Genomic DNA, 14,452 nt, shown 5'->3' with positions numbered 1-14,452 from the left:
CAGTGAGACAAAGATGATGCTGATAGTTTTGCTCAAAAAATAGAAATATATAACATTATAAACATGAGGTTTCCCTCTCTGACTATTCATTCAGTTGCATTTTAATTTATTACATTGAAATATTGTCTGTTTTTCTTAAGGCATGGGTTGAACTTGTCAGAAATAGTCACAAAAATGCAGAGTGTAATATGTGTAATGAGGCAGATATTTAGAACTTGCCTGTGTCAGTGGTCAGTGATAGAAAAGAATGTGTTTACAGTTTAATTCTACTTTTTTTTTTTCTGAAATATCCTTCACATATTAAAACAAATCTTTCTGGCAAGCGCCTGCTTGTGTGCTTTTAAAAGATGGAAAGGAACTGAGTAAACAACATGCTGCCTTGATTTAGGTGTATACTGCCTTTATTCTTCAGAGTTTGTTTAAAACAGACTTGCTGCGTCAGATTTTTTTTTTTTTTAAGGGGTTTAAACTGTGTGCTTCTAATGCAATTGAACCTATTTTATGAAAATATAATAGGTCTTCTGTAGGGTCACAAATACAGAGGAACCAGTGGCAGAGCACACCTTGGGAGGGAGTTTTGAAGTCAAGCAAGGTGGTTGTGGTTTCCCCATCCCTGGAAGTGTTCAAGGCCAGGTTGGATGGGGCTTGGAGCAGTCTGGGCTAGTGGATGTTGTAATAAAAGCTACACACCTTGGCTGCATCTCACTGGTACTTTCAGATCCCAAAGGATCGATCAGGTGGAGATGATAAAACTTCATCCCTCGTGTCCCATTGCAGTGTTGTCTCAGGGATATGGAAATGCTCCAATCCTGCCAAATCCAAACAGCCAAGGAGAAATGTGCACACTGTGTGCTGAGTTAACAAATAGGTGTTTTGCTCTCTGCTCTGTTTGTTTTAGAAGTTTTGTGCCCATGGGTTGGCAGTAAGTCATGCAGGGTCTCCTGGGGAAGCATTCCTGATATTCCCACTGCTGCTCATCAGCGCTGCCTACTCCGGGCTGGTTCCATCGGCCCTCAGCGCTGCTCCTGGAAATGTCAAAGTCATCCCTGATGTATTCCCTGCTACCCAGCGTTGTGTTTTCTTGCTGTAATTGCAAATTGTGTGCTCCTGACCCAGGAGGAGCAGATTTGCAGTGCCCTGCTGACAAACTGAACCGCCCGACGTGCGTCTCCCGGCCGGTGACACGGCGCAAACGAAGTCACAGCTCTTTGGCTCCAAGTGTGCCAGACTCCCAATCCCTGGCTTGCTGCTTCCTGGGAGCAGTTCTGCATCGCTCACGAGGTGCTGGTAATTCAATCTGCTTATTCACAAATATTTGAGAAGGGAATCCATGGCCTAAACCTCTCTGTAAATAGCTGGATAGAAAAAGTTGGCAGGAATCAGCTTTGCTTCTGACAGTGGCTAATGTACTTAAACCTGAAAAGAGAAAAGAGGCTTCACCTTGAAGCAACATGCCAGAGAGTTCCTTTCACCTTGAAGCTTTCTGCAGAGTTTGGCTCCTCAATCAATTGAGAACCTGGACACATTGCCAGAGTTGTCTTTGTTTTTCCAGCAATAGATGAGACAGAGATTATAGGTTATTGCCCCAGGGACTTGTCTTTTCTGAGGCTTCAGGATTTTAAAGGAAAGAGGCTTTTTCACTATGAGTGTTTTATAGCTTTTTCCTGTCTGCTGGTGGGGTGGGGAGGATGGCATTTGTTAGCCTGGCTTTTACACACCTTCCTTATTGCATGAAGGACTAAAATCAATTGAAGTTCAGGGAGGTATTGTGGAAAAATGTGGCTTTAAAATATGCACACGGACCTACTACTTCTGCCTTTTTATATATCCACTTTATAGTTCCTGTCATACTCCAGACAGCTGAAAGTTTTACAATAGTGATATGTGTTCTTGAAAGACAGCAGTTATATCAGCACCTTATATTTTACTAATAAATCAATAGGTAATTAGTACAGGCCTTTGAAACATTTATAATACCTCATTCACAAGGAGCCCTGTGCAAGAACACCCAAAGCTGGAGGGACTGTGAGACCTGAGGGGAGGTTGAAGAATAGGTGAAGGCAACTCTGTGTGCACAGTGATGAGCTGTGCTTGGTCAGAGGTGAAGGGAGTGTCAAACCAACCAGGTTAATAGAAAGGTTTCCATAGTCTGGAGTGCTGGCAACAGCTTTCTGTGGGCATTTCATGGATTCAAGTCTCTTGTGAGGCAAAAGCCATTTTCAGCCTGAACCAATCTTTGCCTGTTGAATCCAGGACAAACTGCTCTGGAATCCACTGCTGCCAACAGCACGTGGCTGTGAGAACCTGAGACCCCAGTTCATCAGGAGTGGGATTTGACAGGGACAGGCCACCTGCATTCCTGGTGATGGATGTGGGTAACAGATCTGGGCACGATGCCTCAGAGCTGCTGCTCAGTGTTAAGGTGGTGCTGGGGATGGAGCACACCACGAGCTGCAGTTGTGTCTCCCTGAGGGACCAATTTCTGTCATTGACTGACCTCCTCATTTGAGAGAATGTCATGTCCTGAGTTGAAAGAATTAAAAAATACATAAATCATGGAAGAGATTAAACACCAGTATTTCATCTAAGGCTCTACATGCTCCAGTCACCGGAGATGATGTGAATTCCATTCTTAAATATTCAGGACTGACAGGCAGAGTGGCAGAACAACGTTTGCCTTGGCAAATGTCATTGTCAGGATGTTCATCTGCAACTGAAGTGCATCACAAGGTGTTGCATGTGAATGAACTCAGCCTTTGCTGGTGATGTCCCATGTACCTGTCACTTCCCTTCCCAGCACAGAGGAGCTGGAACCTGTTTTTCTCCACGGGCACTGGTGAAACAAAAGAAACATGAGCTGATGGGAGAGAGGGACAATTTTTCTCTTGCAACCAGCAGGTCTGACCAGTTAGGTGATGGTGCAACACCAGGAGGTGTTACAGAGATGGTCCCAGGGGAGTGAGGAAAATAACTGAGGAAAATGTATCCAGCAGCTGAAGAGCCAAGTCATGGATTTGGGTCTGGGCTCGGTTCAGATGCTGGTGGCATCCTGGATTTCTGGGCAAGCTCCAGTCCACGACATCTGCATGTGCACAGCAACAACAAAGATCAATTAAGCTTTCTACATCCCATAGTTCAGTCTGGAGGAACAGTTCATGGTAGGTTTTTAGGTCATGCAGGCCTAGTGTTCTTATTCTCTGGACCGGAATATGTCTGAACACATTGAGAACAGATGAGTTACAAAGCAGCTTTTGAGTACCCTGGTGAAACAATATTATTCACCCCCAAACCAGGATGTATGTCTTTGTACTTCAAGAAGAGAAATGGTACCAACAGATGCATTGTGCTGGGTAAGGGCAGTGTTTTAATTTCTTCTCATAATCCTGTGTTGCCAGGGTTGGGTATGTAACTGCTGAATGATTTTCTCAAGGCTAAAGCTTAACTTACAGGGCACGAGAACCAGCCTGATTATTATTTATGTATTTAAAGCATCTTTCAAAAATATGATTATTTCTAGTATTTCAACACAGGAGATGAACAAATAACCTGAGTGTTAATGAACTCGTGGCTGGTTCTCTGTGATCCTTTCTAACTGGTGTTTCAGCAGACCTGCAGATGCCCCAGTGCTTTTTATTAGTAGCAGGAGTGATAGTACCATTAGTATTGTATTAATATTATTATTCCTGTTGTCTGCTCATGGCTGTGTCGTGGGCTGATGTCGTCCTTAGTGGAGCAGTGTGAGTTTTTCCCTGTTTATTTTCCTGCCGGCGGCTGTGATGACTCAGGGAAAAAAAGCTGCTTGGTGAAGAGACTTGTAATTTCCTGCAGCAACAGAGAAATGTGTTTTTGTTGTGTGCTGAAGAGAACATCTGTGATGATAATCACGCCGTTGACTTACCAAGGGAACACAAATTACACTCAGTTAAATGAGGGTTTTGTCGCAGGACAAGTCGCTCGTTCCGCTGGCTGGGAATTGCCTCCCCTGGCTGTCGGGCACAGCAGAGGAGGCACAGGGGAAAGTTCACTTTGCCCATGGAAGATCAGGTAGCAGCATTTTATTCGAGCACTGCAAACTTGATGACATTTGCTCTAATTAATCATGTGGCATTTCAATAGGGGAAATTGCACCATGGCTGCGGGACAGACAGGGAGGGTGAGTGAGAGGCTTCACAGCTGAGCAAGCCAAGCTGGAGCCTGACCTGCCCTTGGCACTTGGCTGTTCACTCTGGTGTGGCAGAACATGGGCAGAGGCAGCTGCAGGGCTCACCAGTGAACCCTGGGCTTCCCTCAGAGGTCAGAACACACTGTGGTGGGGTGGATGTGCTTAACCCTGCCTTTGATTCCGACGGCACCACATCCTCGGGTCACTCGTAAATAGAGTTGTCAGACCACTGCTGTCTCCGTTTCAAATGCTGGAGCCCTTCCACGCCTGCATTTACGAGAGGGAAGATTTATTTCTTCCTGTCTCTGGATTTTTTGTGCTGCCTTACGGTCTCTGAGGAATATCTGACACTGCTTTTGAACTCGGGGATCAGGACTCGTTGCCTATCAGCTGTCACCTGCCAGGCCTGCTTTCCACTCCAGCTGCACTTGTACTTGGTACAGCAACGAGCTGGGACATGAAAGGATGTCAGAAAGAGAGATCATAGCAGCAGGAGTGAGATAACAGCAGCAGGAGCTGTTCTGGCTCATGGTCCATGTTGGAGACCTGCAGGTGCTGCAAAGAAGCCCAGTCTGCTTAATGGGGTCAGGAGAGAGGCTGGTGGCTCTTCTCCCCATCCAGCTTCTCAGCCCAGTAAGGCAAGGCTCAGGAATGTCTCAGACAGAGCTCTGGGAGGTGTTTTTGCTGCCAGGGTTCAGAATATGCAGTGGAATAGCAGAAAAGTGCATCTCTATGCAGTGGTGGGGTGATGATGATTATGTTGAGGGAAAGAGCCTCACCATTGTTTTCAGTTTGCTCCTGATGAAAGTATCGCTCGTAGTTGTGTTTAGTTGTCTTTATTGATCTTGAAGGTTTTCTTTTCTAAGCACATGGGTCAGCTCTGGTGCAATGGTGGGGAGGAGTGACTGGGGGAGTAAGGCTGGGTGGCTGTTCCCCCAAAGATACAGGAGCTACGAGGACCCTTCCCTTCAAAATACGGACTTTTTAAATCTCCTTTTTTTTTTTGGTCTGTAACACAATTTTTTTTTCTTTGAGTGGGAAGCACCTTTATCGGGTCTGTTCACTGAGAAGTCTGTGGAATTATTTGCAGTAGAACTATGTGGTGCAAACATTTCTGTCTCTTAATTTTGAGGCCATTAGCACGGTTTGGGTGTGCAGTTGATGTTATAGAAGTGATAGGCAAAAAATAGGGATTGAGCATCCAATTTAGTCTTTCCCTGCTCAGGAGGATGTAATGCAGCTGCTAACCTTGAAGAGCAGGCTGTTGTGTTAATCAGCAGTGCCCTTGAGCTGTCCTATCCATCCCACTTCCCACTTTTCTGAAGAGTTGCTCTTCCCAAGGTGCAGTTTTGTCTTGAAGAAATACCGACTTGTAGCACTGTATGAAAACACAGCAGCACACACAGCAGAGAGCAATTCCCTCGGCAGCAAACAAGGAAAGGATTTTTCTCATTTCCACTGGATATACTCCAAGAATTCTCTCTTCAGTTTAGTTATTATCTTTCCCTACGGTGTGGAATATTCAATTAAACTTCCTCTCAAATTGGCCATAACTTTCAATGAAAATTAAAGCAGTTCTATTTAGGTAACAGGATCTGTCACCAGGCTTAATGTTCAGAGAGAATAGGAATGGTTTCACCTCTTTCATGTGAATTAACCTCAGCTGACATTCTTCACGTTTCATTCCTCAAAAGCACAGGAAGATGACAAGCATTTAGCATCCAACTGGATGTGCTGGCTCTCAGGTTTGGGGTACTGGAGGGACACTCTTCATTTGGAATGCATTTAAATTAATCTGGCATTTTTTAATAGATTTTTGTGATTCACTAGGGGGAAAATTATATATCTAGCAGAAGCTTGGATAGCAGAATGTTCTTCTAAATGATCTATCACTTTCTGTCTGACACCATATGGGCACACACCTCCTTCTGTGTTTAAAATGTTTCTTTTATAATAAAGTCAACTGAAATTTCCTAGATCCTGCATCTTACTGAAAGAAATACACTTCTCTCAAAGGAGGCACACCCAGAGCAGGAGCACATTTGTTTTGTCTAAAGTGGAGGAGGAAATGCTTTTTGGTGTGTAGGTTGTCTGAAGCTGAGGGTGTTTCGTGTTCATTCCGAGGTAACTTGCTCTGTTTGATAAAAGGACCAAAAGAGAGCCTATGAAACGCAACCTGATGAGAAGAGCAAGGGAAAAGCCCCTCTGAGCTCAGGGAAACAGCCTCCTCCTGGCATTGCTGGACTTCTGTAGATTGAGCTACTCGTGGGGTCCTTCAGCGATAAACCAAAAATGTGATATCATCTCTCTTTGACTGCAAGTCCTGGACATATTGCATAGAAATAAAGTTACCAATTTTAATTTAAAAGAAAAGAGGAAAAAAAAGTGCAAAATTCACCTTTCAGATCTATGCAAATAGCAAAACTTGGCTCCCACAAAACCAGACGCTTCAAGAGAGCAAATGCCTTTGCCTGGGCTGACACTGAGCATCTGAGCAACCATAACTTAGTCAAAAATGGGCTATTTATGGTACAGGCACTTCTGGTTTTCTGTCTGTGAGAATCTAGATGGCAGTTTGTTTTATTATTAGTGGCTCTTTAGTGATCTGTGAACCAAATCCTCCTCTCCTGTAAGGTTCTGTGGCTCAACTCTTAAGTGGTAGGATCTGGGCTGCAGTGATTTCAATCACACATTCAGCTGTAGCAAAGGGACTCTACAGGCTGAAGATTAAATAATTTGGACTTGCTTATCTTGGTTATACACAGGCAGCAATAAGAGAAAGAAGAAAGGCACTCAAAAATCATTTTATCTACCCAGTGTTGCAAGGCTTTTCCTCCTCTTCTGTTCCCCTGATGTGCTGGCAGCTGCTTTCAGAGGTTCTCTGCCTCCACCCAACACTCTTTGCTTGAAAGTCCCACCAGGGCTTGCTTCTTGATGGCTAAAGGAAGGGAAAGCATTTTTTTTTGCCATATAAAAGCTGAATATTAACCAGTGTCAGCAGCAGGTGGAATATTTGGAAGTGGTTTCATTTGGTTTTTTATGAGTTTCTTTTTTAGCAAACAGAGTGATTTAGTAGACAATTAAGTTATTCAGTGTTGTCACCTATTTGTGGACTATTTCTACCTTCACAGTTCTCTGCCTTAGTCTGTGTTATCCAAATTGTAGTTAGAGTACCCAGAGCTGTAATCTTTATGAACCAGACTTAATATTTTTTCTTAGGGTGAATGAGACTGTTTAGGGGGTGAAGCAGCCCTGGGTCTCAGAAACAAGACCAGGTACTACAATCTAGCCCTGTTTGCTTTATGGTTATTATTATCCTTTTCCACCAGCAGCAGCAAGTTGCACACAGGTATACTTTAAAGCTGAGAGGATGGATTGTGAAATGTGTTTTGAATAATAGATGAGTTTCAGTCAGATTATCATTAACATATACTTAAGAATAAAGATAAATACAAGTGATATGACTGGATGCTTAGTGTGTTCTCTTTTGTGGTGGGACCTGAGGGAGGAGACACGAGGGAGAGGCTGCTCCTTATAATCTTCCTGACAGAGTCTCTCTGAAATGTTCTGTGGAGAGACCGAATTTGCTCCCTGGAGTTAAGGCTATTGTTCTGTCCTGGTTAATCCAGCTGATTTCCAGTGTTGGGGCATGTGAGGGCTGTTCACATTCGTTCTCACCCTCCTCCCATCGGAAGATCCCTGTCTTCTGTTCATCCTTTTTCTTTTTTATTTGTTGTGCAGCCCACCATCTTTATATTTTATTATTCCTTGTCCTCTGACCTCCCATACCCCCCAAATTCCCGTGTGTCATCAGGATGGACTTCTGACTGCCTGACTAAAGGGAAGTCCATGCTCAACATCCCTGCAAGTCCTACCCTGGCAGCGAGGGACTGCAGGCACCCATGGCCCACACAATTGCCCTCTCTCTGCTGTAAAGATAGGGCAGAAACAGATTGGAAAAATGTTCCAAAATGTGAAGTCAAGGTTCCTTTCATTCAACCTAAAAGACTTTCTGGCTGTGAGGAGTTTTCCTGTGTCCTTACTTGCACTGTACTTTGAGGAGGCAGCCAGACATCGCCACTGATGAGCGGAAAAGTCCCGGGGAAATCAGGATGGATGATTTATTTTTTTTCAGGGAAGAAAAGTTGGTTTCTTTTATGTTCTGAACAGCTACTGTGAAGATAAAACTGTCTAATACAAACAGGATGGAGAGCAGTGAATTTATGTTGTAGCTTTTTGTGGGCATTTTGAGCAATATTGGTGTATTTCGTGAAATTCAGTGCTCACTGCAGAGCTGCACTTTGGGGATGATCCTGTGAGCAGCACTCACCCTTAACTCCCAGTTTGAGAGAGGATAAACTGTTAAGGTGAAAATGGAGAGTGGTTGAGGAGAGAGGCAGGAGTTAACAGCTCAAAAGATCAAAATGTGTTTTTAAAATAAAGAACTAAAGTCAGCATGAGGGAGGCTCCTGTGAGTAATCCCCAACCTCAGACTGTTGCATTGCTGTGAAATGACTCCTGAACTCTTTGAAGGTCGTGTCAGGTTGTTCTGCCAAAATATTTTCACTTTTCTACCTACATTTAGTGTGAGTTTTTAATACTCCAAAGTGCACAGGCATGTGATGTCCTTGTCAGCACAGGTCACACCAAGCACTTGGGACCCTCATTGCCGGGGTGGTGCTGGGCTGGAGCCAGGGAATTCCTGAGGAATCCCAGCACAGAGAGGGCAGAGGGTGTGAAGGGTCCCCTCTGAGGGGCTGGGGCTGGGTTATACCTGTGACTGCAAAAAGATTTCAGTCAGGGCTGGCAGAACCAGCGAGGGGGCTCCCTGGGGGCTGGACCTGCTGGGGCCCCTCCAGCTCACGTTTCTGTGTGACTGTATTTGATAATGTGGCCTTTTAGTTCACAAGGAAAATATTTCCATTTTTCAAGGTGAAATAAGCATTGAATTGAACTTTGCTGGGATAACAGGATCGTGCCTCTTCCTATTCATTTGAGCTTTGGGTGAAGTTTCATTCTCTTCTCTATTTAATGCACAGACATTTGCATGACTGTTGACTTCGTGTGAGATTCAATGGCTTTGGGAAAAAAAAATAAATCTGGCATTATAAACAAAATGAAGTGTCATCAGATCTTTTCCAAGGTGAATGATACACAGCTTCTTGCTGCTAAGACACTATTTCATGTTTTAGGAGTGGGAACATGGAGATTCCATCAATTACCTGTCCCATTTTCCCTGTTTCATGCAGATGACAACACACTGCACGGACCGGTTTTCCTTCAGGAACCCAACAGCCTGATCTTCCCTTTGGATTCAGAGGAAAAGGAAGTGGAACTGAACTGTGAAGTGAAAGGAAATCCCAGACCAACCATTGGGTTTGTTGAATTTAACTTTTTTAGCATTAACTGAATTTAACTGTTCTTTGGCACCACCCCTGCACTGCAGCAGCATTGCCCAAGGGCCTTTCTCCTGCCTGGATCACTCAGTGATCCCCCTGGAGCCTGGAAACGCTCTCAGGCACATGGTGGCATTGTTGGGGTGTCCTATGCAGGGCCAGGTTTGGTAACTGCTTTGGGATCCTTGGAGGAAAATGCTGCCCTGCTCCGGTGCTGCTGCTGCTGGAGATCCCTGAGGCTGCTGATTTCTCTCCTTTAGTGCCTCTCTCATTTTGCTCACCCAAGTAAATGCCACTCTGAAACCACTTAGAGCCACCAGGGCTCAGCCACTGGGCTCTTTTCTGACACAGCCAACTGTTTAATGCCATGAACTCTGTTGATTCACTGGTGCAAACACATTCAAATAGTTTCTCTGCCCATTCTGGTGGTGGAGGGGCAGCACCTCCATCGAGGGCTGGTGGGGCTGAGTCAGCTCTAACTGGGGCAGCATGGTGCTGGAATTGCTCAGTGCCCCAGTTTGTGACAACAGCTGCTGTGAGCGAATTTAAATGGAATTTAATGTAAAAATAAACAGCCAGCAAGTTGGAGAGGGGAGAAAAAAAAACCCTCGGTGGACTTGAGTGGTTTAGAGATCCTGTTCCAGGGACTTACCCTTGCAAATGATTTAATTCCAAAGAGCAGCAGCACGAGCAACTACAGAAGCATTAATCATTTCAGAGACTGAAATATATGTCAAGGATATTGCTCTTTCAGTTAAATACTGGAATATTTCAATACTGTGCAGGAAATTTGCCTTTTTGTGCCCTTTTTTTTTTGTTTTTAATAAGTAGTCAAAGATGTTCTAAATCTCTCTTTATTTACTTCATGCTGTAGTTTGAAATACCCAAGAGCCTCCATTAATATCAGCAGAATGTAACTTTGGCATTTTGTGCTCTAGGTGGAAGTTAAATGGGAGCAGCATTGACGTGGGGATGGATTTCCACTACAGGCTGGTGAAAGGCAACCTGCTGATCAATAATCCCAATAAAACCCAGGATACTGGAACGTACCAGTGTGTAGCAACAAACCCGTTTGGAACCATTGTCAGCAGAGAAGCAAAGCTTCAGTTTGCCTGTAAGTAAGAAGGCAGCCTCTGTTCCCTCAGCATGCAGGAAAAACTGGGATATGTGTCTCCTTTCCAGCCTTTCCTAACTGGTTATGGAGTGTCCTTGGAGCTGTTCATGGGGCAGAGAAAGAGGGGAAACGTGAATAAGGAAGGCATGTCTTGGTTTTTCATTATTTAGCTAAAACTATATGTAGTATACAGGAAAATATTTTTTGAGGAAGGGGCCATCTGGGAAAGGATCTGGTAAATGGGATCTCATCCGGGGGGGAGGGTTTTATTCTCCTTGGAGAATTAAAGCTTCAAAATATTAACAGGAGTATGATCTCCATAAGGAGTAAAGTCACAGTGACAGATGTCCTAAGTCCTGTGTTTCTGTGGTACAAGTGCTCTCAGACATGGGGGATATTTTGTAACTCTGGGTGTAAAAGGGAAAACGGGCTTTGTATTTATTTTGGGTTAAATCAGAGCTACAGCTCCCTGTTGAAAGCTAAGGATGAGAAAAGGCACAGATCTTGCTGTGAATGAGCTTTATATGAACTTATGTAAAGCCATTTTGAGGATAAAGTCTGTGAGAGTGGGCAAACAACAACGCAGGACCACGAGTCATCTTTTTTCTCATGTAGTTGTGAAGGTGAAGGCAGAGAGTAAATACAGGGACTTATTCATCTGTCATCTCTGATTTCTCTGTGCTGTTGTCCTGGGAGGGGTGTACACAGCAGAGCAGTAATTACAGCAGGAGCTGCTCTGGAATATCCTTGGAGGAGCGTGCAGGAGTTCAAGGCAGACCCTTCCCAGACACAAAGCTCTCAGTAATGGAGAGCTTTCAGCAGAGCTTTAATGAAAGGTGCTTTTGACTGACTGGTAAGAGAAGTTGATGTGCTCCAGCTACAAAAATGAGAAGATAAAAATGCCAATAAACCCCAGGTTCACACTCTGTAGAGAGATGATTTGTAATGAGAAATAATACAGAGGGGAAAGTCAAGTCCTCTGTCTCCCTGTGTAGTTTACAATATATTATCCTCTTGCTTATGACCTGCTCGAGTTTTTCCATGGCTGAAGGTGCCTCTTCAGCGTGGATGGGTAATAAACAGCTTCCTCAGGCCCCTTCTCATCACTCCACATTTCAGCATGTCAAGGTGATTGCTTACAAACCCCACATTGTTCTGCTGCTCTGGGCACACGTGTCCCACGAGGCTCTGCCTTAGGAGCCCTGGGCATCACCGCTCCCAGGGGAGCTGGGGAGCAGCACCCTCAGGGCAAAGCCCTTCAGCACCGCCTGGCAGGGTCAGATGTTTGCTGGATTCAACCACGGAAGGACAAGCCAGGTGCCAGCTTGCAGCTCCTCAAAGGCAGGTCCTGGGCTTCCAAATTTGGGATATGGGACTAGAGGGGAGGATTCTCCCGTCCCACAGAGGGGTGGTGAGGCTCTGGCACAGGTTGCCCAGAGAAGCTGTGGCTGCCCCTGGATCCTGGAAGTGTCCAGGGTCAGGTTGGATTGGGGCTTGGAGCAACCTGGGCTAGTGGAAGGTGTGTCCCTGCCCATGGCAGGGGGTTGGGATGGGATGGGCTTTAAGGTCCCTTCCAGCCCAGACCATTCTGTGAATCCATGATTCCTATGATTCCATGATTCCCATGATTCTATGATTCCTGTTTTATCTAAATAATGATAATGTTTTATCTAAATAATGATAAACTGACAAGTGCAGTAGCCACGGACCAGTGAGTGGAAACACATCCTCTTCTCACATATCTGGTTTCACTGATTCCTAGTTAAAAGACTGAACTCAAAAGCTTGTTCTTTTCCAGTTAAAGTAATGGATAAATGGATAAATTTTTGATCCCTAAATTTTACTTCATGTTGATAAAACAGTGTCATCAGATTAGAAATATTTGGATTAAAGAAGTAAAAATTAGGGGTTTCTCAAGGTGGGCTCTGTGCTTGCTAAAACAGTAAGTCTTTTTGTCTTCTTTAGTCAAAGGGATTGCACCAGAAGTAGCTGGATTACGAAATACAGAGTGATTTAAGTTTATTACAAAAGCTCTGCCTCTAAGCAAAGATAAAATTGGGCATCACCCTTTGTCTGAGCAATCCCTCATTTTCCGTCCTACTGTGTGGGTTTTGTTTTATCTCCTTTTCATTTCTGAGGAAAATTGATGTTGGGTCTGTAGAGACTGATGGCTGGAAGGTTGAGCTTGGTTTTTTTTCCCCTCCTCTTAAGAGTTAAATTGTGAATCTTGGGGCACTCAGTGATATATGTTCCTTCTTCAAGGGCTCTGTTATTCCTCTGTAGCCTTTTCAGTGCAGATTAAACTGCTGTTGAGCCATTCAGCCTCCTGTGGAGGTCAGGGAGGGTCAGCAATTTAATCCTTGAAATATGTATTTAGGTTACAAACCTTTTATGATAAAAGTCCTAATATTTTCCCCCAATACTTGCTTTGTGATGTGTCATTTACATTTCAAATTTTTCCTTTTCACTTCTTTTTCCTTCTCCCCCTTTTTGTTTCCCCCTTTTTTCTTTCCCCTTTTTTTCTTTCCCCCTTTTTTTCCGTCCCCTTTTTTCCTTCCCCTTTTTTTTTCCCCCTTTTTCCTTTCCCCCTTTTTCCTTTCCCTCCTTTTTTCTTTCCCCTTTTTTCTTTTCCCGTTTTTCCTTCCCCCTTTTTTTCATCCCCTTTTTTCTTCCCCCTTTTTTCTTTCCCCCTTTTTTCTTTCCCCCTTTTTTCTTTCCCCCTTTTTTCCTTCCCCCTTTTTTCTTTCCCCCTTTTTTCTTTCCCCCTTTTTTCTTTCCCCCTTTTTTCCTGCCCCCTTTTTTCCTGCCCCCTTTTTTCCTGCCCCCTTTTTTCTCCCCCTCTTTTCCCCCCACTCTTTTCTTCTCCGTTTTTTCTCTCCCCCTTTTTCTCTCCCCTCTTTTTTTTTTTTCAATGCTGCTTGTCTCTGAAATGGAACATATTTTCAAAAGTGAGGAATCTGCTGTGCCACAGTAACAGAACATGGATTAATGATACCCTAAGCCCTGTGCTTACAGCAACACAGGCTTTCAGAAAATAAAGCTTTAAACTCTTGAGTATGGATCTAATAATGGCTTTTCCAAAATGATATATGAAAACACAGCTGAACAAGATTAAATTATGTGCTTTTTATTTTAGGGGTTGGGGCTTAGCTTGACAATTTTATTCACTGTGCTGTAGTTTCTGTTTGGAAATAACACTGGAATCAATAAGGAGTTATGGCTGGGAAGGAGCGCGGCTCTGACGCGGCACTTTGGAGTTGAACCCGCCCCTTCAGACATATGATTAAAGTTGTTTACCATGGCCTGGGTCCTGCTTCCGTTTAGGATGAAGATAAAACTCGTATTGATTTTTAGTGGCACCAGAGTTGGCCCAAACCCCTGGGAAAGTGCTGAGTTTGTGGGTTGTTCTGCCTGCTCAGCTCCCGCTCCCCTTGGCAGGGCTGGGCTGGGGGCAGGAGGGCTCAGGACAGGCAGGGTGAGCTGTTGGAGGGTGTACTTGGCAAATTGTTTCTCCTGACTCTGAAATAACATGCAGAGGGGAACATCAGCACACACAGAGGCTGAAAGCTGTTTGGTGGCTCTCTACAACTCCCTGGAAGGAGGTTGTGGTGAGGTGCGGGTTGGTCTCTCCTCAGAGTGACAGGACAAGGGGAAACAGCCTCAGGTTGTGCCAGGGGTGCTTCACATTGGACATCAGGAAAAAACTTCTTTGCTGAAAAGGTGATTAAGCACTGGGACAGGCTGCCCTGGGAAGTGGTGGAGTCACCATCCCTGGAAGTG

The 14,452-nt window shown here is 44.5% G+C and overlaps 1 protein-coding gene across 4 annotated transcripts in view; it reads left to right on the top strand.

Moving 5' to 3' along the window:
- LOC116792315 (contactin-4) overlaps positions 1-14,452 on the top strand; it is a 283,807-nt gene that overhangs the window by 168,701 nt on the left and 100,654 nt on the right. For all 4 annotated transcript variants that reach the window (XM_032699177.1, XM_032699180.1, XM_032699179.1 and 1 more), the window contains 2 exons: positions 9,412-9,538; positions 10,497-10,672. In XM_032699177.1, the coding sequence (XP_032555068.1) occupies positions 9,412-9,538; positions 10,497-10,672 (303 nt within the window). The remainder of the gene's footprint in view (positions 1-9,411; positions 9,539-10,496; positions 10,673-14,452) is intronic.

Source organism: Chiroxiphia lanceolata, chromosome 11, assembly GCF_009829145.1.
Source record: "Chiroxiphia lanceolata isolate bChiLan1 chromosome 11, bChiLan1.pri, whole genome shotgun sequence".
Taxonomy (NCBI): domain Eukaryota; kingdom Metazoa; phylum Chordata; class Aves; order Passeriformes; family Pipridae; genus Chiroxiphia; species Chiroxiphia lanceolata.
This window is presented reverse-complemented; position numbering and strand designations above follow the sequence as displayed.